Below are 27,759 nucleotides of genomic sequence, written 5' to 3'. Positions count from 1 at the left end.
AGTCATATCCTTCTTGCCCCTGTTTCATAAAGTCCAGATTTATAGAGTCCATGACTAGCACATGTGGCTTTCTGCAGTTCCTCCAGAGTTATCGAAAGCCTGTAAAATGTTTCTCTCATTTATGTTCTCTGTAGCTATGCCTTCATCTCTTTTCAGCTGCACAATACCTTTTCCATGTTTAGATGGTGGATTAAACAGTGCTCTATGAGATTTAGTTTTATAACTTTACCCTGGTTTTAACCTCTCCGGATCTTCCACACCCTGATCTGTCTGATGTGTTCCTTGGTCTTTATGATGCTGTTTGTTCACTAATGTTCTTCACCAAACCTCTAATGCCTTCACTGAACATCTGGATTCAAACTGAGATTAAATTAAACACAGTTGAACTTTGTTTACTATTTATTAGAGATTAGAAATTTGGGAATATACAAACTACAAATGGTACATCACATAAATATCAAAATTAAAGGGATGAATATCAAAATTAAAGGGACCAAAGACTTTAATTCATGGTACATTCAAGAGGTTTGAACATGAATTCATGGCACTACATATTGGTAAGTAATATATATGAAGAATATTTTATGTCTGCATGAGCAGATCTATGTTTGCAGAATCTCAAACTGATTTGGGATGCTGGGTTTTTGTGAAAACTAGTGTTAAGATATGACTGATTGGTTGCCATGGGAGATTCAAGGATTTCCTCAAACAAGCATGAAAGAAACAAAGCTACACTCCAGGTATGTTTTTTGATGAGGGAAATAACATAAAAAAAATGATAAAGCTGAAAAAAGTTGATTTTACATCACACACCCATTTAAACTATACAGTGAGAATCTCTTCAAGGCTCATTTCAACCACTGAGCATAATAAGCAGGTCATTGTGGACAGATGTCTGTTTACCAGCCAATTTGGCATATATTGAAATAATAAAAATATTTATAGGGAAATAAAAGGCCTTCAGTGCAAACATAAAAACAATTCATTGTAATAAAACTGCAGGATGTAATTTTCGCAGAGAAAATATTTACGTACTAGTATAATTGATAAACTTTAAAGAAACCTTTAGCAGCAACATTTTAGCTCTCTCAAAAGGTTTCTTTTGTATCAATTTAATCACACATAATAAATAGCTCCACAAGTATTTGGGTCACACATGCAATTAGAAATCTAATTTATCTTCAATGTTTGTGAACAAAGTATTGTCATTATAGCATGCAGAAAGACAGATGTCTCCTCTTTCTCTGTCTGCAGCTGCTAAGGCTATGCAAGGTACCATTTAGCCAGATGTATTTGGTATTCAGAAAGAACTGGTTTGTCTGTAAACAAGGGTCCACTGATACTCCTAACATGTGCATGCACATAGATATTAAAATATTAATAATGAGGGCTTGTGGCCATAAAGACCCAGATTTGTAACAATTTGTAATTTTTCATACGTTTGAATAAAGCGTAAGAACTGAGACACAACTTCCTTCAAGCCTTCAAAATAAAAGTCTTTAATGAGCAGATTCATCTAATTAGAATAGCCCTCAGCATTTTTCTGCTTGTTAAACACAGCAGTCTTGATGCTGGGAGGTTGTGTGTTTGTGCTCCAGACTCATCAACTCCTAAAACATTTGTTCATTTTTATAGACAGAATTAGAAGGAAGTTTGTTGCTGCTTGTCAAATAAGCTAAAAACAACATGTTGGATGCATAACTAAGGATGCACAACAGACAGAGAGCAGAATATTATATTTACTTCTTTAACATGAAGCAGTTGTAGGTTGCTTTACCAACAATGAACACAGTTTTTATGTATGAATTCCTGTGTTTCTATGTTTTTCTGTCCAGTATATCTCACAGCGTTTCCCTGTAATTAACTGGAAAGTCATCCAGGATGTACACTGCCACTCCCCCATTGACTGCTTGAGATAGGCACCGGCTCCCCATTTAAACCTTCCTTGTGAGGTTTAATAGAGTAGCATAGAGGATGGAACTCTGCACAGACTTTCTTCTGTATCACGGTGAAAGTAATGCCTCTCTTCAAAGATTTGCAAATATAAAAGTTAATAAACTTTTTAACTTCTACTTTAGACCTTATTCTCTCTTTTACCACAAAACAAATACATTGCAAATCAGAAGAAATTCTGTGTTTGTTGGTGTGTTATGACAGTGAGTGAACTGAAATGAGTAGAAAATGGAAAAAAATAACTACTACCACTAATAAAAGCAACAAATAAAAAAAGTCTCTGTACATTAACTTCACTTACGTTTTTATGACAGAATATTTCCAATAGATTTTTTAAAAGTATAATAAGATTCTTTATTTTACTTTCAGTCTGCTTGGGAAATGATATAAATGTGCAACAAATATGCACATAAATGAAAGTGTTAGGTGCACCAGTGTATCAAGTGCAAAGGTTTATCTATCATATATTCTCTGTTTTAATTTGGTCAAATTATGAGAGAAACTTCGCAGTATGGACGCAACACATTGATGCTAATAATTTTATTCTGTGGATGAACTAAGACAATGTTAGCAGTACCAGGTTAATACATCAAGCTTGATAGGACTAGTTTGTAAACCGACTAGTTCAGCAGCAGGCCAGTATATTCCTGCCAACCTTGGGGTAAAATTTCTGCTTTGTCAGAGAAGACCTGATGCTTTGAAGGGAGCAGTTTCAGTTCACAAAAATCCAATTCTGTCTGTAGCAGGAGACCGATTAGCCTCAGCGCTGATTCTCTTACCTGCTTTTACTGAGGGATCCTGACAGTGAGCTACTGTGAGTAGTCATGGATATACATCTACTTCTCACACACAAATGCTCTTTTAAGATGTCAAAGAAAATCTAACAAAAATAAATAAATCACAAAGTCACTGGAAAACAGTTCCTGTGTGATCCAGAAGAAAATAATTCATTTTCAGATCTCAGAAGCAAATTGCCATATTTTTTATCTTTATATTGTGCTTGTAAGACTGACTAATTACCTCAGAGTTTGGTAATTATTTGTTCTTCTCCTTAGTAATTGGTTAACTAATTGGTTGACTTTTGCTTTAGTCTAATTCACAGCAGGCTCAGTAGCCCAGGTGCTATTAATACTTTTAGTGAGCTTTGATCAACTGTGCAGTGACTACAGCACAGGGAGTCAGAGAGATCAGCTTTTTATTTCTGTTAAATCTCTTTAAGGGTACAAATTTGTACAGAGAACCTAGAGTAAACACTGCCCTCTGTCTGTAGGATAAACTGGCAACATGTTTAACCATTTCACAGCTGGTGCTGTTTTTATTTTATTTTTTTGTTCAAAAAACCTTGCAGTCTCCACTACCCTCAGGACTCCTACCGTAGCTTCTTTACAAAGGCAGTGATAATGATATTGCACTCTTACCAGTAACGGGTTCTCCCCTGCTCATTTCCTGCCCATCATATCACTACTACTATAGGTATCACGTCTAAAAGAGGATGAAGAATTTCCCTCCTGTTCCTGCACATCTACTATCCATTTGTGCGCCACTGAAGAGAAGAAAACACCCTCAGCACTTTCTTTACCTTGTGCACTTTCAACTGTGCCATCAGTGCACAATATGTTTGGCTCAGTGCACAACTCAACAAATCAGACAACATCATTCACACAAAATTCAAAATCTGTTGGTTTTTATCATGCTGATTTAGTGGAGTCTTAAAATAGTCAGGCTCCATTATATATAATGCATAGTGCAAGGCATTTTTGATGGAATGAGACATATTCAGGCTGGAGGGTTTTTTCGTTGTTGTTTTTATTATCTTGCAGTTCTGCACCAGTGTGGAAGCAGCCTTAGAAACATAAAATTAAGGTTGCAAAATTTCAAGTTTTAAAGGTACCACCTTTAAAATGGATTCAGGAGGAATTATTACACAAATATAGGAAAAATAAGGCTTGGGCTTCAGCTGGAAAGTATAATATAAAATATAATATAGACATAAACAAATTATTACTAAAGGATTCCAGTCACATGCACTCGAAGCATGTTGCATACTTTATTGAACAGGTTAGGATAGGTCTATGGAGTATAGAAAACATGTCCTTTATATATTTTTTTTGCACGGAATCATTCTTAGATAATCACATTTTAGGTTACTGAGGTCTGAATATTTTGAGCTCCTTTCAGGATGATTTGTTATAAAGTTGCCAGCCACGACCCTCAAACTCAGCGCTTACACTCGCATGTGAAAATGGCTACAAACAGATAAGCAATTACACAACCAAACATCTTTGAAAAGCAGAACTAGAGCCTCCTGCACAACCAACAAGAATGCAGCAAGTGGTTTCTGGACGGTATGTTAACAACAAAACACTTGTATTTTCAGCAGCCATTGTACCGTGAATACAGCGGTAAAATCAGCAGATCAAACATCTTGGAACTCGGAAGGAAAAAAACATAGAACTAAAAAATTTATATCTTCTCTTAATTACAAGAACAATTTAAACAAAATAAAGTATCAAGTCATGAGGATATTACAGGACTGTATAAAAGTCCAAAAAGTGCCAAACTGGTTTGTCACATGTTGATTCTTTGGGTGAAGAGGAAACTTCCATTAAGGTCACATAGATGTGGTTTTTGAGCTTCAATGAGAAAGACATCTTATGGAGAACCTCAACATTAAAAAGAGAAACTCGTGACTGAGCTGAGGATGGAAGTACAAATTCATACCAGGTCAAGCTAATGTAAAAAACATCAGGGTCGGGTGCTCAGTGACAGTGAGTCATTGCTCAAGTGTTTCTGGGCTTAAAAATCCCCCATTAAGAACCTGACAGAGTGACAAGGAGTTCATTTATGTTTCCCAGTGAGATCTGTCAGAACAGGGTTGGCGAAAAACCTCCATTACAGCTACATCGGCTGTCACAAGCAACATGGGATGAACAAAATAGGGTTTATAAAAATACAACAGGAAAATTTTACTCTAGGCATCAATGTTGCATGTGAATCTGTAATAGAAAACCATTAAAACCATCCATTACCAGTGGTGTTGCATTTTTTCTAACTTGAGTGAACAGATTGGGTCTGGTACAAGTAATGGCAAAAATCCTAGACGTCCTTTAGGATCCTGTGTTAGGTCAGTTTTACATTTGTAAAAATTCTAACAGGAACAATAGCCATAAAAATGTTCACATTTTGAACTTTTATCATCTCATTACTGAATATTGTGTTTGCAAAGATAGGTAAGCAAAGAGAGCAACATTTCTTCTGCTGACTTTTGTGAAACTTGGTGGAAAGTTACTGAACAAGCAAATGGAGAGCCCATTAAATTTGTGCAGATGTCTCCATTTCTTTTTTTACACATTGATGCTTGGTCATTAAATGAAAAATACTACCCCAGAAATAATTTTAATAAAGCAGAGAAAAAACTGCAAGTGGAATAAAAAAAAATGAGTCATGGGTGCTTTCACTTCACCTCTGCAGCTTCTCAAACATCCATCACATTCATGTTGAGCTCTCCAGGAGCACCAAAGAGAAATGTGCTGATCATGATTAATGACTGTGTTTACATGCACTTCAACTATCTTAGTTAGAACTGACTTTTTTTCCATTCATTTTGCGTATTTCCACTACAAACTGCAGGAGTCAGCATCTTATGCTGCATCAGCAGCTCCTGTTACTGCACCCAAACTAATTTTGAGAAGGCTGGATCTGCTACCTGGAGCTCTCCAAATTAAGAGAGGAAACTTTAGCAAACAATTTATTCAGGTATGGAAACTTTCTCTGCTGGAAGATATAGTTAAAGAAACATAAAATATTTTAACCTGGAATGTTAATGAGTAGATTACTAACATCAATATAAACAGAAGAACGTGGTTAAAATCGTAAATCCTTATAAGACTCAGAGCAGGATTTGGGGTTTATATAGGAATCCTAGACTTGAATTTACTACCTTTTACTACCTATTTTTACTACCTCTACAATATTTTTACTACTAACACAAAATCGAGCAGAAGTCTCTTTTGGGGGAGCGGTGAATTCTAAGGTGCACCGATTTATCGGACATTTGATTTATCAGCACCGATTTCCTCAATTTTGGGAGATCAGTGATCGGCCGATATTTACATGTGAAGCCAAACTTATCCCCCAATCTTATCTACCTGTACAAAGGTTTGAAAATCATACACTGTCCTCTCCTGCTCTGCTGTGAGAGAGGTTTGATTGACAGTCTGGCCTGCCAGGTCATGTCTGCACGGTTGCAGTTAATAGTCACCCACTGTAGCCAAAAGCAATTTTTAGTGACATTTCAGACAAAAAAATGGTGCAGAGCAAAATCGGAATCGGCAGGTCCGGGTTTCTAAAGGTCGGTAATCGGCGATCGGTGCACAACGAGTCCTCTGACCCATGTAACATGATGGCCCAGATAAGACAAAACTTTATCCCACTTACTGGGGGATAAAGGTGTAACTGTGACTTTGTCTTGATAAAGATCTCACATGTAAATATTCCAAAAGCATATTTTTTAAAGAATATTTAAAAAATGCTATGACATACAAATTTCACAAGCCGACGTTTTATTCTCAATAAAGCAATAATATTGGTTTGCTACTAACTGTCAACAAAAGTTTTTTTTTAAAAATGCAATATGTTGATGTGCAGCGGAATTGGGTGTTTCCGTAAACTTAAACAAAGGCAACCCACACACCAACTCTGACAGATCACCAGTGGAGCAGATGTATAAATCAGCTAATAAAGTTTAACCACCGCTGTGTTCAGACGATCACTTATTAATAACCTCGAAATAAACACCACGTCTGAAAACATAAACGGACTGAATGTTCTGCTTTTGAGTGGGAATCGTTTTTCGTGTTTGTTGGCGTGGAATCCAGTGGCTCTGTTGTCAGTTGCTACGGCAACGAGTCTGTGTGTAGCATAGCTGACACACAGAGCGAGAAAATAGTGGTTTTGAGTTGTCCTTTAACGGGTTTCCAGCGTTATTTTTCCTATGCTGTTGCGCATAGCACAGAATGAACAACATCTCCATGTCCAGGTTTCATTTTGTTAACGGGATCGTTCTGCCGCGGCAGCGCGGCTGCTTGTAGCAAGTAAAAGAATCGGTTTTTCTCATCCAGCACATTCGCGAAATGTCCGCTTGTAAACAAAAACATGTATGGTATCAGCTGGTGAATGCTGTACATGTAAAAGTTTTACTACTTTTCCTAAAACTGCAGTAGAATTTTTATTTTGGCTCATGTACACTCTGCCATCTGTTTGTGTTGTAGTTGGTGATGTTATTTAACTTACGATAGACTAGGCTCGGTTTGGTTTGATCACATTCACTAAGTATTTATATATTTTTTCTGCATACTTTACAAAGCGCGTCTCTGTCACCTGGTCAATGAGCCAAAGTCGTGAAATCATACTTTCTCATGGTGAGGCGCAAAATGACTCGCTAGTCTCAACGCCTTGTAACACTACGCATGCGCACATCAGATCGGACAGCGGAACCAATCCAGTCTATCAACGTCAACTCGGGTCCTGGGAGTAGATATAATGTTTAATACAGATTTTATAGTTAATCGAACTTAAAACAAAAACTCAGCATCAATGTAAAATTCTAAATATACTGAAGAGGTCATGAAATTTTGTTTTTTTAAAGAATTTACTACCAAGTCAAATTCTATTTGTTACCTTTTACTGGCCTTAATTTGAGCTAATTTAATTTACAATCCTGAGGATTATATTCTACACAGTGCATAAACTGATTAAATGTTCAATATTTGTGCCCCTTCAAGCTTCGAGTGATCTACTGGTTTCATATTTAACAGTGCGGTTGAGGGAGAACCTGGGAATTAAGTGACACCATTAACTTTATAATGCTCTTCACAAATTGTCCCTTTTTTTGTCTACTTGGTTTCACTGAGCTTCTTTTGTTGTAATAGTATAATCTGACACTGAAAACATTTTTAAAAAATCCAACACCTGAGGAAGAGATTTCTAATGAGATCATGTGTACCACAATTATTAGCATACTTTCTGTTAACACTTGATGCAGCAATCTTCTGCCAGAAGGACAACTCTTAGTCTTTTATTATATTGCCACAATATTGGAGCGTATAGAGAATGGTATTTTACATCACATCTCTTTGGAAAAATCTCACTAGATCTTCCAGACTCCAGTGTTCTGACCTATGTTCTCCCCTCTTCAGATTATCCTACAGGTTTTCAATAAGAGCTAGGTCTGAGGTTTTAAAAAAATACACTTTTATGGAATAATTCCCAATCAATCAGTTGGCATGTCTCATGGTCTCTAGATGTAGAAAATTGTAAACCATGACTTTCCCTTCGAGTGTCTAACCGTAGAGATTTTTTGAGTTTCCTAACCTTGTTGCTCAAGGTTTGTGGCAAAATAAATGTACAACAACAATCTCCATTGTTAGTCATAGTTTGACTTGTAGTCTTTTTAACACAAACCAATAATTGTTGCTATTTTGTAAACAAAACCAAAAAATATATATTACTTAAGAACTACCTCCCTCCTTTTCCAAAATACTTTGATATGGCAATGGCATTATACCATAACCCAGGGAGGACATAAGGCGGGGAGGCCAAGGCAGTTTTGGCACCATACGCTATTGACACTGGACTTTTTTTAACCAAGATTTCTCTCACAACTGTAGTGTAAATAAGTATTTTCTAAGCCTTAACGTCAGTACTCCACTGTGTTTATTTAACAAATATTCAGTGAAGGACCAGGGATGCATAGAAAAGCTGAAGGATTAACAGCTGTTCTTATGTTCTTATTATATTACAAACCATATAAATCTTCTACTGTGCAGGTTCACTCAGCATAACTAATAATGCTGTTCCAGACAGTCTGTGTTCTTGTTTTAAGCTTTTTGGAAAACTCCACAGAGCAAACAGAGGAGAACAGAGTCAGAGCTGCAACAGAGGAACAGGACACTAATCTTTCTTATGTCTTTAAATTATTAAAAAGAATTGTGCATGCACTGTAAAGTTTGCAGGAAATGATTTAAATTCATATCAGTTTGCATAGCACTTTTCACACATAAGTTGCACATAAACGGTTGACCAAAGGTATGAAAGCAAAATGACATTGTAATGAAGCAAGTTTAAATTTAAGGGAAAGAAATAGATTAAAATATTATGTTAAATAAATAAAGCTGAAGTAAAAATTTGAGAGAAGGTTAAAAAGGCCATAAAAAAAAACAAGCAGAGTGGCTTGGAAAATAATATCTCTGCTTCCAGCTGTTACTATGGAAATTCCTGGAATGACGAGTCAACCTGCATCACTTTTTTTTTAAACCTGCATCTTGAAAGCATACTGTTCTTGTGAGGTGGAAAGCGTTATGGAGGTTGAGGTCACTGAGGGCTGTACAAGTGATAAGAAGGATTTTGCACTGTATTATTGAATACATTAACCAATAAATGGGATCTCCTTTACCGGTCCCAGTAAGAAGTAAGAAGAATGCTGCAGCATTTTTTATCAGCTGAAAGACTGCAGGGGAAGTAACAGGACATCCAGGTAAGACTGCAATGCATTATTTAGGACTGCAGGATACTAATGCATGCAAGAGTTTCACAGGATGAATCAGGGAATTTATTAGATGGTTATTTGCTGTGATACATCTACATAAAATCCAGTGCAACCAGCTGCCTTTAAACGTTGTCTAAATAGTAAGTAGATCACAATTGTATGCAATTCCATTTTAGACAAAAATGCATAAACCTTGGGAGTGTGTTAAAGAACATTAGAGATCAACAAACAGCATCAAAAAGACCGAGGAGCTCAGCAGACAAGTCAGAGACAAAGTTGTGGAGAAGTTAACAGTAGGTTATTAATACAGCATCGACAAGCTTTAAACATTTTAAAGAACACCATTCAATCCAGACATAGCACATGTGTAAAAGTAATACACAGTGTGGCCAAAACACTGACACCCTGAAAACAGCAATCCCACTGTGAATCATGGTGGTGGCAGAAGGATGGAGCTAACAACAGGGAAATAATGGAAGGACTCCCTTAAGAAGCTGCAAAAGACTTAGAACTGGAGTGAAGATTCACCATCTAGCAGAGCAACAACCCTATCCAGACAAGTTGAACTACAATGGAACTGATTTGCTCAAACTTACATCTTTAAATGGCTTAGACTGATGAGAGCCTTCAGCAAGACTTGAAATTGATATTCACAGACGCTCTCTATCATATCTGACCAAACGTGAGCATTTTCAGAAAAAAAGAATGTTTCTAGATGTTTCACTTCATAGCTGTGCACTGTTTTGTGTTGGTGTATCAGATTAATTTAAAATAACACATTGATGTCTTTGGTTATGTGTCAAAAGGTGAAAAAATAAAGAAAGGCATGAATACTTTTGCTAGACACTGCATATATGTCATCTAAATCAAGATCAAAGCTTGCAGTTTTATATTAGAAAAAATTCTAAACACAAACAATTCTGCATAAAAAGCAGCAAAACAAAATGCTAATAAAACCGTAAGTGCTGTTACAAAAAAACAAAGCATTCTTAACCTGGATTAGCATCGTTTAAAACCTGAAAAACAAGGCTTTGTTTGCTTTTCCTTGACTTTCCCGGATGAAAAGGAGAGAAGAGGGGGGGGGGCAGCGCTGTCATGGCAACGCCGAGTAAAAATAACACAAGCTTATTTTCCACAAGCTGAAAATAAAATGGAACAGGATCCGTTTGGACAAACGAGATAAAAATGGTTGCTAATTCAGAGATGCCGCATCCCTCACACGGTCGCACCGTAGCGTGGAGGCCCCTGTTGCCGCTCCCTCTGGTCATCGGCGGCTGTTATCCTGCGGCCGGATCCTCTTACTCATGGAGAGAAACCAGCACTTGTCAGGATAATGATCTTAATACAACAACGCCCCACTAATTCCTCTGTCCCAGAAGCCACCACAGCTGGTTTGTTTAAATCTTATAATTCACTAGCAGCTAATTAACATTCAGAGAATGGTATTATGGAACAGACAGCTCCTCTTAACAACCACCAACCTCAGGTATTTTACATGTAATTAACGAGCGGGAGGAAGTAGAGGCGAGGACTGAAAACACTCATTTAGCTTCCCACTTATTCCTGCCTCGCAGTGCACACTGCAGCCACACTCCACGTACGGATTGCACGGAGAAGGCATTATTATGTAGCACTGATGCATTGCTGAGAAAACAGACTCGACTTGTATTTAATCAGCTGCACCGGCTGGGTGCAGAAACACTTTTATAATGCACCGTAACCGGGGTCTGCTTCCTGGGTGTGTGATTTCGGCGAAAACAAACAGCATTATGCAAATGAAACCTCAGCTGAGCGGAGATGAGCGATGGAGCGAGATGCCAGCACTGATCAGAAAGACAGGGATCAGCAGTGGAGTGAGGGTCTCGGCCGCGATGTTATCTGTTTCATGTTTTCCACTAACCCCGGTGAGTCAGCAGAGCCCGTTCACCCAGAATGTGTGGTCACACCTCGGACTCGGAGGACACTTCCCTCTCAGAATAGCACATTTGTAATGTCACGCAGGCGAAGCTGCGACCACGGTGTTGACTGGGCTGCATGCTTTTATTGCCCGACAACATGGCTGACCTTTCAGCCTCAGCAGGCCAGCGTGCTGGGTCACACAATAAAGCACCAAAAAAAAAAAAAGGAAAAAAAAGGCTTGTTACGTGAGCCTGACAAAAGAAGGAGAGGCAACAAAAATCCTCAGCTGCAGCGACGGTGGCGCCCTTCATGTTATCAGAGAATACAGATGTCAAGCTTCAACCAAAACGGAGAGTTCATTCCTCACCAAAGGCTGTTTTGTCTTTAATTAGAGCAGCGAGCAGCTGTCGACAACAAAGTCCTGCTAACTTCACCATGGCAGACCAACACACACAGATTTCAGATCCACTATTATTCTTTCCACTTCATTCAGTCCTCCATCTTCCTTCATACTCACATGGTTAGATTTGCATGTTTCAACCTGACACGATCAAAACCAATCTGCTTTTCAACTTAGGATTTCCCCACTCAACTTACTTATTCTAATTAATTGTGATCCTAAAGGAAGAGACTGTTTTTCTCTTTGCTACTGTTTGTATTTACATGGGTAATAATTTCTTTAGTGATTCTTTCGTACAAAGCAGACATATTATTTTAATAAAATGGCGAGTAAATCACCATTGCCAGTTATGGCAACAAAAACAAACATTTAGAGTTTTATCACAGCAAAAGCAGAAGTCTTGATTTTGGGATGGGGTGAGGCTACAGTATGTGACTCTCACTATCACCTTATGTTTTCACATTTAGCAGTCTTCAAGTGATCATCAGCGAACAACATTTGGTTCAAATCTTTATGACTTATAAGCAGGTCCTTGTAGGATTAGAAGTAGAAATAAAGTTGGATTTCACCAATGTTACTGCTCATATCTGACTGGTGATCACAACAATAAACATCTGCATTTTTTTTGACTGCAGAATATAGCTCTAGGTTAGATCTCCACCGTGACACTTTGTACCCCTAATTGGTAGCATTTTGTCATCTTCTAGTTTTATTTTGGCTGTCGTATCTCACTTTATTTTTCATTACAGTTAAATATTTTCATAAAGTATGCTGATAATCATATTACCCCTTGCTCATAGATATTATTTACTGGAGCCATCTAGCTACATTTCCTGGGTTGAATTTAGAGCCCGCAGAGGCATGAATTAGAATTAAATGTCAAATTGTATAAGCCTCCAAAATGATCAAATCTGCAACATCATTTACATTACATTTACATTGTCTGTTGTTTACGTGGTCCCAACCAGATTCATTTGAATCCAGATGTTTTTAAATAAACTGTATAAAAACTGTAAGTCTTTGTTTTTCAGAAAATCACCAAAATAATGTATGTTTGCAAATTGCCAGGATAATACTTAGAAACTCAGCAGTACACAGATATCCAACAAATTTGGTTGCATTTTCTTTAAGCTGCAGAACTGGAGTCAAAACGTTTTGGGAATTTTTCTACAAGCTTCTCAGAAAAGTAGCAGAAACTTTGGCCTGTTCCTCCTGACCAAACAGGTAGAACTGAGTCAGCTTTGTAGGCAACATTGCTCACATCCTCTTGCAACTCTATCTGTTAGAGTTACCTTTGATTAATAATAAGTGGAACATAGATTAATCCTAGTCTGAATTGCCACTTTTCATTATTTCTCTGTTTTTTTGCCTCTGCAGTGTAATAATTTTTGGTTATTGTGTTATGTTTTTATCATTTGAAGCACTTTAAACTGTGTTGTCGCTAAAATGCGCTTTACAAATAAACTGGACTTGACAATTCATACAAATTTTCTGATCGGAGTTTTGTGATGATCACTCCAGACCTTCGACTTTGTTGTCCTTATGCCACATTGCGACTAATTTGGCTTCACTCTTTTGAAAGATTTGTGTCGAAGCTGCACGCATCAGAATCATTGTTGATGTCTGGGATTGTTAATTTAATATTTTGTCATTATGCTTCTTTTTGTGAAGCGCACCAGTCCTTTCCACTGCAAAATAGAAAATGATGCTGCCACCCCGTGATGTACCCCATGTACATAACGGTGTTTTCTCTGTAACTTCCAAGTCATTTCACCAAAGCCCTTCTTATTTCATCAGACATTAGGACATGTGTCTATCTGTATTTATTTATCAATTTGACTAAAACCTTTTTTTTCTATAAGCAAGCACCCCAACCCTGACAGTGGGAAGTACAAACTCCAGATTACACCTATACCTAAAATCCTGCCACTAGAATGCAAGAGAGAAAGAATCTGTGTTTTTATCTGTCTATATGAAGAATAGTAGTACAATTCTGCCCTATTCCCCACTTGTTGCTGCACTGCTAGTTAGCTCGCTAAATAAAAATGCTTTTATGCTTTTCTCTCATCTCAGTACAACACATGGCTTCTCCAGATGTTGCATGGTAAGACAAAAACAACAGCAACATTTCCCACCGTTGTGCCGATAATCAAGGTGCAATCACAGCCAGCTTCATCTCTATTAAAACCTTCCTCTTCTCTGTCTTTGCCTGTTTCAGTCTCTCCTCTCCTGCTTGTTTTCCCATCAGCACTTTAATCTTAAAAGCAGCTGGCCGTGATGAGGAGGATCAAAGCAGCGCCGCACCGAGCACAGGTCACCGGCTGCGTCCTCGTGATCACGGTGATATTATTGATTTCTCCGGGATCAATCTCGTCAACTGCTTACCCTTTATTCCAGCTGAAAGGAGCTAGACATGAAGAGCAGAAGAAGAGGGGAGGAGATTCCAACCTGTTATGCAATTTACAGGGATTCTTCACAAGGTAACAACATGTGGAGCAGGAGTCCACTAGGAGCTAGAGGTTTGTGGTTACAGTGTTTTATCTTTCACTTTCTGTCTAAATCTGTCGAAGTGGATCTGGCAGAAAGAGCTTTCCTGAGAAATGAGAGGGATGAAGGTTCTTGCATAGCCACTGGGAGCTGTGACGTCAGCTGCCTTTCACTCTGTGTGCACAGTTTTGTGTTTTGCTGCAGACACAAGCGGATGTATGAAGCAGTGTTTTTTTTTTGTTTTGTTTTGTTTTTTCCAGATGAATGCCCGCCTAGATGCCTAGTTCTTGAGTGAGATAACCCTTTGGAGCAAGGCAGGGGTGGATTACATGGCTGTTGAGCTCAGCGTTACAGCCAGGGATCCAGTCAGAAGAGCGGGAGAGACGGTTGGAGACGGGAGGAGAAGATTTCAACTCTCCATGGACACCCCCTCTTCTCCCACCAAGTCACTTCCGTTCTGGCAGCCTCCTCCACTAATAATAAATCACTTCCATCGAAGGAGACGCTCTGATTACTCCGTACTCACCTAAATAAGCCGCCATGTTTTCCTGCTAAAAGCGATAAATGGCTGACAGGCACTCCATTTTGAAAGCTTGGAAAATTAAATAACTTCTTTTTTGTGCTTTTCTATATGTTCAGGCTGTGACTGTTGCCTCTGAATTATTCAAAAATAATGACATTGCCATGTTTTTTTTAAAAGATGTAAAACATATTGAATCTGGTCACACAGCCTGGGACAATTTTTTATCAAAGTTTGAAGCATCAGCTGACATAGTGCCATCTATTGGCATAGTCACAGACTACAATTACATAAAAACATGAACATTTCCCTTTAATTCCTATCATCTAACTATAGGAAGTACATTCCAGGCTTTTAAAATGCTAATTGACCAAGAGTACCTTTGCAATTTCTGGGCCTCTACATAAAAAGTAGCACAGTCCATTTAGCTGTATGAGATATTAGATTTAATAATTGAACATAAGAACTAAAAATGACCATTGTGAAGAGTTGACATGATGCAAAATCCAAATAAAACATAAAGATAAATAGGTTCATCTTTGACCCCAAGTGGCAATATAGTATATAAAATAAATTTGTGAAGTTAGGAATAATTTCGCATAATTCTGACAGCAACATGACAGCAAAGGAAGATGTAAAACATGATTCTATGTGTAAAAAAGCATTATTGGCATTTTGGCTCCTGAAGAGGTTGAAGGCAAATAGTGGTGTAAAACTAATTTTCATTTTGGCTCATGTCAAGATTTTCAATGTTGTAAAATGGCTAATTGAGAATGCATTGATAAAACCCATTGAGAAACTATTAAAATATGAATAAATAGCTTTCTCTGCACTTGATAAGTACTTTTTAATGGTTTATAATATTGAACATCTTTTCACATTGATGTAATTTGGCACCATACAAATGAAAACTACCTTTATCTTATTGATAAAGTATTATTTATTCATACAACTGTTATCTTCAATGTTCTACTCATGTGTCTAGAAGGCCACAGAAAAAGATATGATGGGCCAGATTTGGCCCCAGAGCCTTGAGTTTGACACATGTAGATAAGAGGAGATAGAAGTCAGATATTACATTTCTATTATTTTAGGTTTATGTTAAGATTGCTGAGAATTTTCCCATGAATTATGTATAAATATTTTTGAAATATGAAATAAGCTGAATCATTAACAAATATGTATGAAGCATATATTTAAATTATCTAATGTTGAAAAAATGCGGGGAAAAAATCTTGTTTTTAAAAAAATGCACATCTCAAGGGTTGAATAACTTTAATGCTTGACTGTAAAAGACTATCAAAGAGTGCTATACTATTTATTTTAGGTTGAGATAATATGAGGACCATAAAAAAAATTGGTCATCAAGTGGAGAAATTGCAGACTACACTAATCTCTGTTCCCTTTGGTTTTGATGTCTATCATCTCATCAAACCCATATGGCTGAATGCTACAATACAAACTGACAAGAAGACAATACAAAACAATAAAAATTAAAAGAAAACTTCAGTAAAATTTTCAAATAAACAATGTAGGAGGCATTTTTTGATTTTCAATTACTTTAAGTCTTATAATATGCTTTTATCATTCTGTTCCAGTTAGGGGATTGCTCACAATGTTTTCTCTGAATTCTTTAAAAAGATGGACTTAAATGATAACATCACATTTTCACAGATAAAAACATATTAACCATGGAATGGATTTTAGAAAATGATACACAAGGTTTAGAAAATGTTTGACAAGGAGAAAAAATTATATTCTGAAGGGTTTTTTTTATTTTATTTTATCTGTAGACTGATTTCAAATAAATTGTTGGAATAGACTATTTAGAAATAACATCTTACATTTCAATTATGTTACTTGATGTTTCCCCTTACTTCTTTAGACAAAAAACATGTTTTTAAGTGTTTTTAGTCGTTAAAAAAAATCTAAATGTTACACCTGCAGCAGGGTGGATTAGGTGTATTCTGGCCCAAGTAAAGTTGCAGCTGTTTAGACGTATTGCAGGCAGTGGTGGACTGGCCTGACTATGACACCAGTCAATAGACGGTGCTCTTGCATTCATAGAATGTTGATTTTTTTTCTCCTGGTCTGAAAGACACCAGACAGTGATTGTCACATTAACTGTGGTCCTCATTTTATATGTCACTAACACATCAGTTTATATTTCTTTATTACTTTTAACATGTAAGATAAAGCCACTCAAGGAAAATTGCCTTGATATTTAGCTAAAATTGGACTGAATTAACTGATCTAGAACAATTTTGCTGGTTCATTTCTAACAGCTTGTTCTATCAGTGTATTTTGTTTTTACTCAGGCTGGACTGCGAATGGTTGTCACATTGCTCGATACTGAGCTGTGGATTTTTCTTGACATTACACATTACACCTAAGAGTCTGCATTTTACAGTGGCCACAAGAAAATTAGCTTAATGTCGTCAAATTAGGAATATCTTCACTGTGTTTTTTGTGGCTTTACTTTAAAAAAAATCCATTATTGAAGTCTTGTGGATTATAAGTATTCCCCTGATTTAATCATACATTTCACAGTAACTGATCAAATTAATATCAAATTAAAATTATTTTTAAAATGCGAGTCCAATAGATGGTACCCTATTGATAACTAGCTTCACTTTAGCATAAACACTGCGAGGCTACAACAACCAACCTTTCCATCAAATAACAAAACATGAGTGTTGAATAAAACATTTCTCATTCCTGACCCAACCACTTAACAAAAATTGTAAAATGTCATCCCAACTCCATAACTTAAAAAAAGGCAGCTTCAAATGTTAACATGAACAGAGCCTCTTTTCAATCTGAAACAGAGCCATTCAGCATGTAGACCAAAAACTATATTTTCTCAAATTTAGGAAGCCTACAGCTTCGAACCCATTTAGGTAATGTCCACATCCTGAACATCAACAAGATCATCTCCCAGAAATGCAGCCTCAGCATTCTAGGAATCATTTGCAGATGGAGGAATGCAACATGCATGTAGGAGAGGGGAAGGGGGGGCTTATGCACCTGTAATCAGCAATGCAACATGCATGTGATTGATTAATACTATAGATATGCTCCAGTGTGAAATCTTGTTTAGTCAATATATGCAAACACAAAATCTTTTAAAACATATTTTGATCTGTTGTTGCCTGAATTTATTCACAGTTATAATAAAAATAATAATAATAATATTAGCATTTTGCAAAGATCCAAGGTTTGAGCCCCCATCCTGGGGCCTTTCTGCATGTAACCTGCATGTTCCCTACAGGTACTCTGTCTTCCTCACGTAATCTAAAAACATGACTGCTAGGTTAATTGGTCTCTCTAAATTTCCCTTCGTTGTGACTGTGTGTGATCATTTGGTTTGTGGACCTCTGTGCCGCCCTGGCAGCTCTACTCCCGCCCAAAGTCCACAGCACCAATGCCATCCCAGTTTTACTCCTGTTTATTCCATTGAAAATTTCCAACTTTTAAAATTGGAAATTTTGCAAACCCTAATTAAAATCTCAGGTTGTACAAACAGCAAAAAAAAATAAAAAATGGGTCGGGGGTAGATCTATATAACAGCTTGATAATTCTCAAACAGTGTTTTGAAGACATGTAGAATAATGTAATTTTGACCAGGCTAAATATTTTAGACACATGATCAAATGAAGTACAGATTATTTAAAGAAGACACTTTGAAATTGCTCTTTTCTTTAATGTCAGATTATAAGATTCACATCTGATATCAGTTACAGCATCTTTAGCCAAATATGAAACACAGCTATATATTTTTTTAGCACTTGCGGTCCTGCCGCCCGCAACTGTATGCCACCCTGGGCGTTAACCGGAACAAAGTGTCAGAGTGTCATTGTTGCCAAATTATTTCACTGCAAATAATATCTTTTGTTTTAATGAGGGAATAGCTAATAAATGACGTTTCAATAATGAACAATTCATGCAAGAGTGCAAAGTGACACAACCAACCAAGGTCTATCCTACACCACCGAAGCTGGGACACTCTCGCACACACCCACACACGCACACACACACGCGCGCGCGTATCAAACACACACCAAATACACACGGCTGCGCTGTGCGTCCGAGTGCGCCAGTGAGTGTGTGTTTTGAATTCAAATGCAGCAGCACACCAGAGCAGCAAATGCGGAATCTGGGAAGAGGGAAGGAGGTGATGTGTTTGAGGAAAATGGGAAGAATGTCCTCAGGTTGGCTCCAACTGAGCCGTGATAAGTAGCCCACTTCAAAAAGGTGATAAAAGGCGATCCGTGCCAGATTAAAGAGAAAGAAAGAAAAAGGGAGAAGAAGAAAAACAAAATAGCGGAATGATTGCAGAAAAAATCCACCTACCATATTTACTTCAGATACCATATCTATGCTTGCAATGTCAATATTCATCCCCACCGCCACAGGAGCACCTGCGGAGGAGAGAAGGCGTTAATACAGGACGAGATATGAATAATTCTGCCATCATGTAAATTTAACAGCTCCGTGACGCTGCAGGAGAGCTGTGCATCATCGGGCCGGGCAGCAGCCGTCACGTCTGACACCCACTTTAATTGAAATGCTGTTAATTTCATTTATTTAGCGGGGTAATCAAACATTGATGAGCGGGATCGATCACGTTAAAAAGCCTCTCATCAAAGCGGAATACGCTCATCATTTCTCTTCGCCTAATTGGCAAGGCCCATTTGACTGTGAAGGGATGATTAAAGCGGATTTTGCGATTCATTAAGCATGTATCGCACGTCGGGAGGGGCGCGAAAAGAAAAAAAAAATTTCGTTACCTCCAAAATCCGGCCTCAACCGAATGTCGTATCCTTTCATCAGCCGGTCCACTGTTTCCTTCACAAGAGGCATATTGCTCGGATCCTTAATATCCTTGACGCTGAGGAGGAGAAACGAAAAAGGTGAAGAAGAAAAAAAAACACGAGCTGATAAATATCAAACAGGACATGCAAAACGACTCATGCAAAATCAAACGTAAAAACGAAGCTTCATCGGGATTTACCTTTGAGCCCAGATGAAGGTCAACAATAAGGAAAAAGTCAAAATCCCAAAGTGGTTTTCCCTGATCCTCCCCATCGCAACAGTTTTTCTGATGGCTTCTGGATGCGAGTGAGGAGAGCGCACATCCAACTTACTCCAGACGGTGCAGAGGAGCCAATGAGGGGCGCATGCGTGCAGCGAGTCCAAGATCAAAGAGTGGAGAGAGATGATGGTGGATGAGCCGTTTCCATTGCAGAGGAAAATATTAAAGGGACTACTGGATGTGCGTAATGAAGACGCGGGCATTAATGTTTAGAAAGAACAAGAACGCACGTATATCTGTGTTGTACTCTGCTTGTTTATTACAAAGGAGATGGTTTTGTCCACTGACAAGGTGAAGCATTTCAGGGATCAACTAGAATAAGTTTGTTCCTTCTGATTCATTTGACAAAATTTGTTAAAAAGGATATTTACAGACACCAGTTCCAACAATTTTTTCATGTAACAACAAAAACAGAAAATGAATCCAACTAAGACTCAAGGGGATCTTATCCATTCAGTCGATCTTCTTACAAGAATAGCGCCACTGGGAAACCCCTAGTGACTAGTCCTGTCTGTACCAGTCTATATATTCAACTTTTCATACCAGACACCTGAGATGGTACAAATGCCAAATAAATAAAATGTTCATCTTCCGAGTATCACGAGCAGATTGTCGCTTTCATAAGTGGCAGTATTTTAGTTTCCTGCTGAAATTACATTCTGTCCTCCATTATTATGTCTGCTGGATTCCAACCAAAAGCGCTGTAGTACATTTGTTCTGGCAGCTTGTGGTGATAACGGCATGGTGTGATCCATTTGTCTTTGAAAGTTGGGTTTTCAGGATTCCCAGTCAGAAAAACAACAGGAAATCAGCATTCCAACTGGGAAAGTTTGTGAAGCAGCCTGGTATCTAATATGACTGTTTGCATATAAAATGTACTGAAGATGGCAGGTATAAAATATTTCTAAGTCATTACAAGGAGTTTGGACAGTTCCTGAACATATTTGTCTTCTGTTTTTAACAAAAAAAAAATTAGGACAAATGCACTATTATCAGTTTGTACCACCAAGTAACCATAATAATTAGCAAATCTCACTGCTTCATGACTTTACTGTAAATTGTTTCCAAATGGGTCAGACATCACTGCCACCTCTAAGTTCTGAGACAAATTCCGCATAAAAAAATCAAAAGAAAATAATTTGCATGGCTAAAGCAGCACTAGGCTAACGATTCTCCCAAAAGAGTTCCAGCTCGTGTTTTCTTGTACACACTCTGATCTCAGTCTTCAACCTTCTCAGCTTATATTTGAAATTTAATGATAAAGTACAACAAATTTGGTATTTTAAAATCAGGCCACTGATTTTAATAATCCCTGGAAATCCAGAACAGACATATACAACACAAAAAGGGTTTTAGAAAATTTCCACTTATTGATGTTCTTTTAAAATATTTCTACTTTTACGACCAACAAATATTTGCACCTGAATATTAGAAACAAACAGAAAAGGGTTTTGAAAAAATATGAAGGTCTGTGCAGTCTGGGACATAAAAGACTGTGTTCACTGTAGAACAGCCAGTTCTGGTTTGATCAGCATCAGTATGAACCAACTACAGTGGTATGATGTATAGAAAAATCTTATTACAGCCTTTACACTCATGCTGCCCTCCACGAAATGCCACCCTGGGCAGTGTGCCATGCCCTCCATACCAAAATCCACCAATGTTTCCAACTCGTTTCCGTAACATTTAGTGAGACAATGCAGCACATCACAAAGTGTGAGGGGAGCGGCGAAGCTCCAGGGAGGAAAGGTGGGGTGGAAAACATGGTCCCACAATTCATTTTTCCAGATTTGAGTTTTTTTTTTTTTTTTTTGAAGCAGTGAGGGAGGGGGATGTGAGCCTCTTCTAAACTGCCTTTGATCTTCTTGCAGAGACAGAGCTGTGCTTCTGTACAGGGCAGGCCTCTGAAGGCATTGGTTCACTGTTGCATCACCACCAGTTACAGCCACCGCAGATTATATCATGCCAGCCTTTTTGATGCGTTCCTCGTTCTGTGCGCATCGTGCGTCCTGCTTGCGCGAGGAGCATCTGTCTTGGATTGAGGGGTTGCCGTGCATGGTGGGGTTGAAAGTGACTGGGAGCCTTTGTTAAAGGGCATCTCATCAGGTGCAGATCAAACAGACAAGTGGTCAGGGCTCACAGGTGGTGTAGTGTAGAGATGTGCAGCACAAGGATAAATGAGTTTCTGATTCATTTCCTCAGTCAGATGAGAGGACAAGTGAGGGGAGGATGAAGTGAGCCTGGATGGATGGATGGGTGGATGGATGGATGGATGGAGGGATGGATGGATGGATGGATGGAGGGATGGATGGATCCAGAAGGTCTCTCAAGCTGCATGTGTGCTTCCCCCTCCCTTAAAGTCTTCTCAGTTTTTCAGATCCATGGCCCTGCAAGACCAGAACAAGGCACATCAGAAACATGAGCTCACGTTATTCCACATTCAGAGAAGCTCTCTCTGCAGTGTGCTGCACAGCCAGCCCTGCTTCTGCACTCTTCATCCTCACACCCTTCAAAAGTAGCAGCGTAGAAACAGAGCATACCAGGGAATGGACGTGCCACAGCTGCTGCCAGGCTCTCCATGTTGTCTCTCTCTCACATTAAACAAACAAAACAGCCATAAATATTCTCTGACAGCAACATGAGAAGCATGATGAGCAGATCTGCACTCCTCTGCGTTACATAACAGATCTCTCCCCCACCACCCTGTCTCTTTTTTCTCTCTCTCTCTTTTTCTTGCGGTCTTTTTTACACTCTAGCTCCCATTTTCCTTCTTGGCCATGGAGCTTTATGCTTCGGAAGTGGCTCACTTATGAGCACAAAAAGTTGGTTCATTGTGTAATAAACTACAAAGTGAGCTCTGGTTGGTCTTATTCCCCACAGAGAAACAGTGTTATTAAAAAGGGGGTTTGCCAGCCTGCAAATATGATGCATTGCTTCCTTCTTAAATTAGCTGCAAGCTCCATCCCCCTTAGATAATAATAATAATAATAATAAAAAAACGCATTTGCAGTGTCGGTGCAACCTAACATCATTCTCCTTTATATAGCTCCGACTAGTGTTGGTGTTTCAGTGTTAGAAATAAGGTCAAATTGAATAACCAATTTAAGACTGACTTAAAATCCCAAGAAGATTTTTCCACCACTAAACCTAAGCCTTATAGATATCAATAACCATAACAAAATACAGAGTCTCAGTATATCTGCATTCCACACTTTTTAAATTTTCATTTGTAAAAAGTTTAAATTCACATATTTAAACTTTCCATTCCTTTTCACTTTCCAGCAATGTGATTTTTTGATGGTCTGTCATGCAAAATACATAAAAAAACACTGAAACTTGGGAATGTAATGTGACAAAATGTAAGGGGTAACAACACACTACAATGTTATGAAATGTGAGAGAAAGAATTGAGAATGTCTTCTTATTTAAAATATTAAAGCTAATTTCCATTATCCGCCTTGCCTCTTGTAAATAATCTTCTTGATCATAACTTCTTTGGCTAAATCAAATAAACACACAATCCAACTGTGAAAATCTAAATTATCCAAACAGTATCATAAAGAAAAGAATGACTCACGTAGCCGACTCAATGGTTTCTTTGGTCAGATATATGTACCAATACCCTAAGTTGAAAAGGGCAAAGGTCAGGGGAAAGAGGATGCGGGCGTAGAGGTCAATCGGACTTGTTCCAGCAAGCTGAGGGATTTGAGGAAAAGCCGAGCCTTGCTGGAGGAAAATGGGCACTGGGGGGGTATATCCAACCTCGCTGCAGCTCACTGAGTGGTTTCTCCTCTTCAGGCCTTCTTGGTGGCTGCTGTCCGTCTGAGAGGAAGGAGACAGGAAGATTAAATTGGTGAAAAGTTACATTTTTGGATAGCAATAAGAGAAAAAAAGTAGAAAAAAATGCACTCAACATGAGTTGAATTCTGCTAGTTAAATTCATGTGTGTTAATAATATTCAAGCATCTCTATAGAGCACAGCAGGTAGTTTTCTAGAAATTCATTGGCTGGTTTCAAAACAATACAAGGAGTATTTGGATTTGTACTCTGTTCTCACACTAAAGCTATTTTTAAGACATCCAACCATGAGCTTTACATGTGAGACAGATCCCAGGAGGACGCTGTGGTTGCTTACTGTATTAGCATGAAACCTATAGCTCCACATGAAAGCACAAAACAGCAAATTTATGTTGTGCAATAGCGGAATTGGTGTGATTTGGAAATGCCCAAAAGTACTTATTTGTGTTCTGATTTGTATTCTATGCCTTGTTTTTAACCGCTTGTGGAATAAAAAAAAAAAAAAAAAACTGCACACTTTCCACCTTTTGTTACTCTGCAGATATATACCAAGAATAAGTATAACACAAATATTTTAAATGAATTTACAGAAAGTTCAGTCTGCAATCTTACAAATTTATACTATTTTTCTTTCTTGACAAACTTAAGGATTTTTGACTATTAAATATAACTTGAGGAAATGTAAAAAGGAACTTTAAAACAATTTATTAAGGAATAACATACGGCTATCCAATCCAAATCATAAAACAAACAAAAAAAAAATACATCCAAGGTTTGAACCTCCAGTTAACTTAAATGCTGTGAAATAATAATCATTGACATCACATTGGCTTTCCCAACAACAAAATGTTGGTGTATGCTAACTTCTGAATTTAAAGACATTAATAAGTTTAAATCTTAATAGAATTATTAGTAATCCCAAATCCAGTAATTACTAGTAAACATAAATAATGTTGGCCATTCTAAATTACTTAAAACAGGAAAAGATTGTATTTAGTATCGGACAGTAAGAAAAACAGTTTTCTCTCTTTTAATACACCGTATGTAAATAAATTGTGTATTTTTGAAGGATGAATGCTTCAATTAGTGACAGAAGGAGCTACGGGTTCCTGCCGTCATTGTCTTCTGTGTTTTTGGATTCATCTTTAAGATATATGTCGCTTTTAAGCCTCACTGAAAACTAAACAAAGTCATCCATCTTTTAATGTCATGAAATTCAACTACTAACAGATATTGTGTCGTCATCGTCACTGCCAGTGGCCAGCACCTCCAGCCTGTCTTGTCTGGCTCTCTGCTTCTTCAGGCGGTTTGCCTGCAAGGTGGCAAAGTAGTTCACTGCTGCAAACTCAACGAGGGCAGAGGCCACGAAGGCGAAACACACAGCGATGAACCAGTCCATGGCTGTAGCATAAGCCACTTTGGGCAAAGACTGCCGAGCACTGATGCTCAAGGTGGTCATGGTCAGCACCGTGGTGATGCCTAAAGGAGAGGCAGATATTTGTTAATCAAGCATGCATGAAACTTTATTGGCCACAGTGATTAGCAGACATTAATTGCATAATGATGCTGACAGGAAGGGTGCATACCAGCGACTGTACGTGCTGGAACAGACTCTTTGTTGATCCAAAAGGAAACCTGTGACAGCACGACTACCATGATTAGGGGGATGTAGGTCTGTATGAGGTAGTAGCCGAGCTTTCTCTGGAGAAGGAAATGGACCACCTGCACAGAATACTGACCTGGAAAATAAACGGGACAAGTGAAGTTAGAAGTGCTCAATAAAGAGCAGAGTAGTACATGTTAAATGTTCATTCACACAGTATGGATGCAGACTGAAAGCACTCAACTCTGTTCTCTTGTAAAAATGAATCTTCTGAACCTTAAATCCTTGTTATATTTAATAAAACTTGAAGACTCATTTGGTCTCTTATTCAAAGGTCTTGCATCTTGTATGAAGTGTGAAAGAAGAAGAGTAATCTCCTCACTGACAGGACGTGTTACCTGTGTTTAACCTCATTATCTCACTGGACAAGATCTGTCCAACCAGATCGTACTGCAGAAGACTTATTGACTCTTTGGGACATTCGACAGAGCCTGCTAATCCTTTCCTCCAGGTGAAAATAATTTCACTGTTGGTGTACGCATCTAAAAGAAAAACATGTTCATTCAATCAAGTGCAATGTCTAAAACTGTGGCAACTAAATGATGTTTGCTCTGTTGAGAACATCTGCTGTACTCACAGCTCCCAAACCTGAGAGGACAGGCGTGGCCATCCATGGGGAAATCCATGAGGTTCATTGGACACTCTGCACTGATTGTTAGTCTACAAGCAGAATACAAACGCGGATTCAATTCCTATTGTTTTCTACTGAAATATGCTGCTACTTTGTTGCAATATATTTAATTCAACCTCAAGTACAGCTATCTTGAAAACAAAATAACACCTCATGGTGTAGAGGACAGTCCCATTCTGCATTATACGGAAGAGCTTGTTGGGTGTGGTCATATTATGGGAAATGGACTTCTTTGAATTTCTAAAAAAGGCGTCTGGTGTCCAAATCTTGTCCACCATGCGGTTGTTAAGACGTAAGATTTCAATGGGGCCCTCAAACTTCAGCCGCTCATCGACCCACATCTGACGGAAGAACATGTCCATGGTGAATTCCTGAACAAAAACACATTAGTGGACAAAAAATAGATATTTTTTAATGACCCCTAAACCATGGCTTTATTCTATAATGTGCATATTTAACGCCAGAGAGAGCTTTCAATATGCAGTGAAAGGTGAGGGGAGATAATGAGCGATGATGGATGCCACTCATCCCACATAATCATGAATCAATCCATTCGGCCATTCTCGCTGTCTGACATGTTGTCATATTGATTTCAAGGCCATCAATAATGGAGTTATGGGGCTAGTCAGACAAATTAAAGCTTATTAGATGGTCACATGGCAGATGGTCACTGAAGCTCCCTAACAGTCTGCACATATTCAGTACTGAGCAGACGTCTTGAGTCATCATTCATTTATTTAGATTTTGCTTCAGAGAAAACAACACGTCTTGTGATCTAATAAAGTTGTGTGGATGGGTATCTATCCAGACGTTCTGAAGGTCTTTTTAGGGTTTGCTTGGGACTTTGACCATTTTATTTAAACCTGAACATTGTTACAGGAATGTTTTCATCTGTGAAACTCATGTTGTGTGTACAAATTCCACAAAAGTAAGAATCAATTGGACCTTTCTATCTTTACAGCTTTAAAAAAAAATACTACATACAAAGTCTAACTCACATAATCACTGTAGAGTTTTAATTAAACATAGTTATTTATAATAGTATAGTTATTTTGGAAAATATACTCTAACCACCCCCATCACCACTGAATAAATTCCTTAGACAAACTTTGAATTTGTTCATAATTGCTGTAGCTACAGGAAATATCTTTGAGTGATCCGCTTTGTATTATAAGTCGTACTAGAAAAATACAACATGTAGTATTCAAAAAGAATATTTTTGCGAGGCATATCTTACCATCTCAACATCTGAAACAGGCCCAAAACTGGTGACAAAGATGTCTGTTTTCACCTCTGTAATACCACCTACAACAAAGACAGACAAACCACCAATGTATTATGCATAAAAGGCACAACACAGTAGCTGGGGTATATGTTATATTGTTCAGATTACAAAAACAAGTTTTGTAATTACCTCCTGAACCGGGTCGCAGTCTGTTGTCATAACCATCCAAAAGTCTATCCAAAATGAGAGTGATGTTGTCTGAGTATACTTTTTCACCTCCTTGTGCATTAGCTACACTGCATAGACATAGAGATAGTTACACATTAAGACTTAAATTCCCTTGTAACAATTTTATATTCAAGACTCACCTAATCAAGCAGATTAGAGCAGCCACAGATAAAGGGTCAGCAGCCATCTTCAGTAACAGTTACCAGTTTTTTTCTGTAATTTTCTAACCAACAATAAAATAAGTGTAAGAGAGGTTTTCTTTTCTGTGTTGCTACAGCGTCTTCTTAAGAATAGTAAGCAGTGAGGCGAGAACA

At 38.0% G+C, this 27,759-nt stretch overlaps 2 protein-coding genes across 3 annotated transcripts in view; both read right to left on the bottom strand.

Annotated features, from left to right (window-relative positions):
• gabrb2a (gamma-aminobutyric acid type A receptor subunit beta2a) overlaps positions 1-19,893 on the bottom strand; it is a 48,803-nt gene extending 28,910 nt beyond the window's left edge. For both annotated transcript variants that reach the window (XM_028009616.1, XM_028009617.1), the window contains exons 1-3: positions 19,820-19,893; positions 19,596-19,696; positions 19,159-19,226 (exon numbers count right to left, since the gene is read on the bottom strand). In XM_028009616.1, coding sequence (XP_027865417.1) covers positions 19,159-19,226; positions 19,596-19,696; positions 19,820-19,893 — 243 coding nt within the window. The remainder of the gene's footprint in view (positions 1-19,158; positions 19,227-19,595; positions 19,697-19,819) is intronic.
• A 612-nt stretch (positions 19,894-20,505) lies between these two features.
• On the bottom strand, positions 20,506-27,702 carry gabra6a (gamma-aminobutyric acid type A receptor subunit alpha6a). The gene is made up of 10 exons (XM_028009619.1): positions 27,586-27,702; positions 27,407-27,513; positions 27,230-27,297; positions 26,143-26,363; positions 25,939-26,021; positions 25,700-25,843; positions 25,285-25,437; positions 24,927-25,177; positions 23,478-23,722; positions 20,506-22,287 (listed from the first exon to the last, which is right to left on the bottom strand). The coding sequence occupies exons 1-10, from the start codon at positions 27,630-27,632 to the stop codon at positions 22,266-22,268; spliced, it is 1,341 nt and encodes a 446-aa protein (XP_027865420.1). The 5' UTR covers positions 27,633-27,702; the 3' UTR covers positions 20,506-22,265.
• Between the last annotated feature and the right edge of the window lie 57 nt (positions 27,703-27,759).

Source organism: Xiphophorus couchianus, chromosome 23 (assembly GCF_001444195.1).
Source record: "Xiphophorus couchianus chromosome 23, X_couchianus-1.0, whole genome shotgun sequence".
Lineage (NCBI taxonomy): Eukaryota > Metazoa > Chordata > Actinopteri > Cyprinodontiformes > Poeciliidae > Xiphophorus > Xiphophorus couchianus.
Note: the sequence above shows the minus strand (reverse complement) of the source record. Positions and strands in the feature narration are given on the sequence as shown.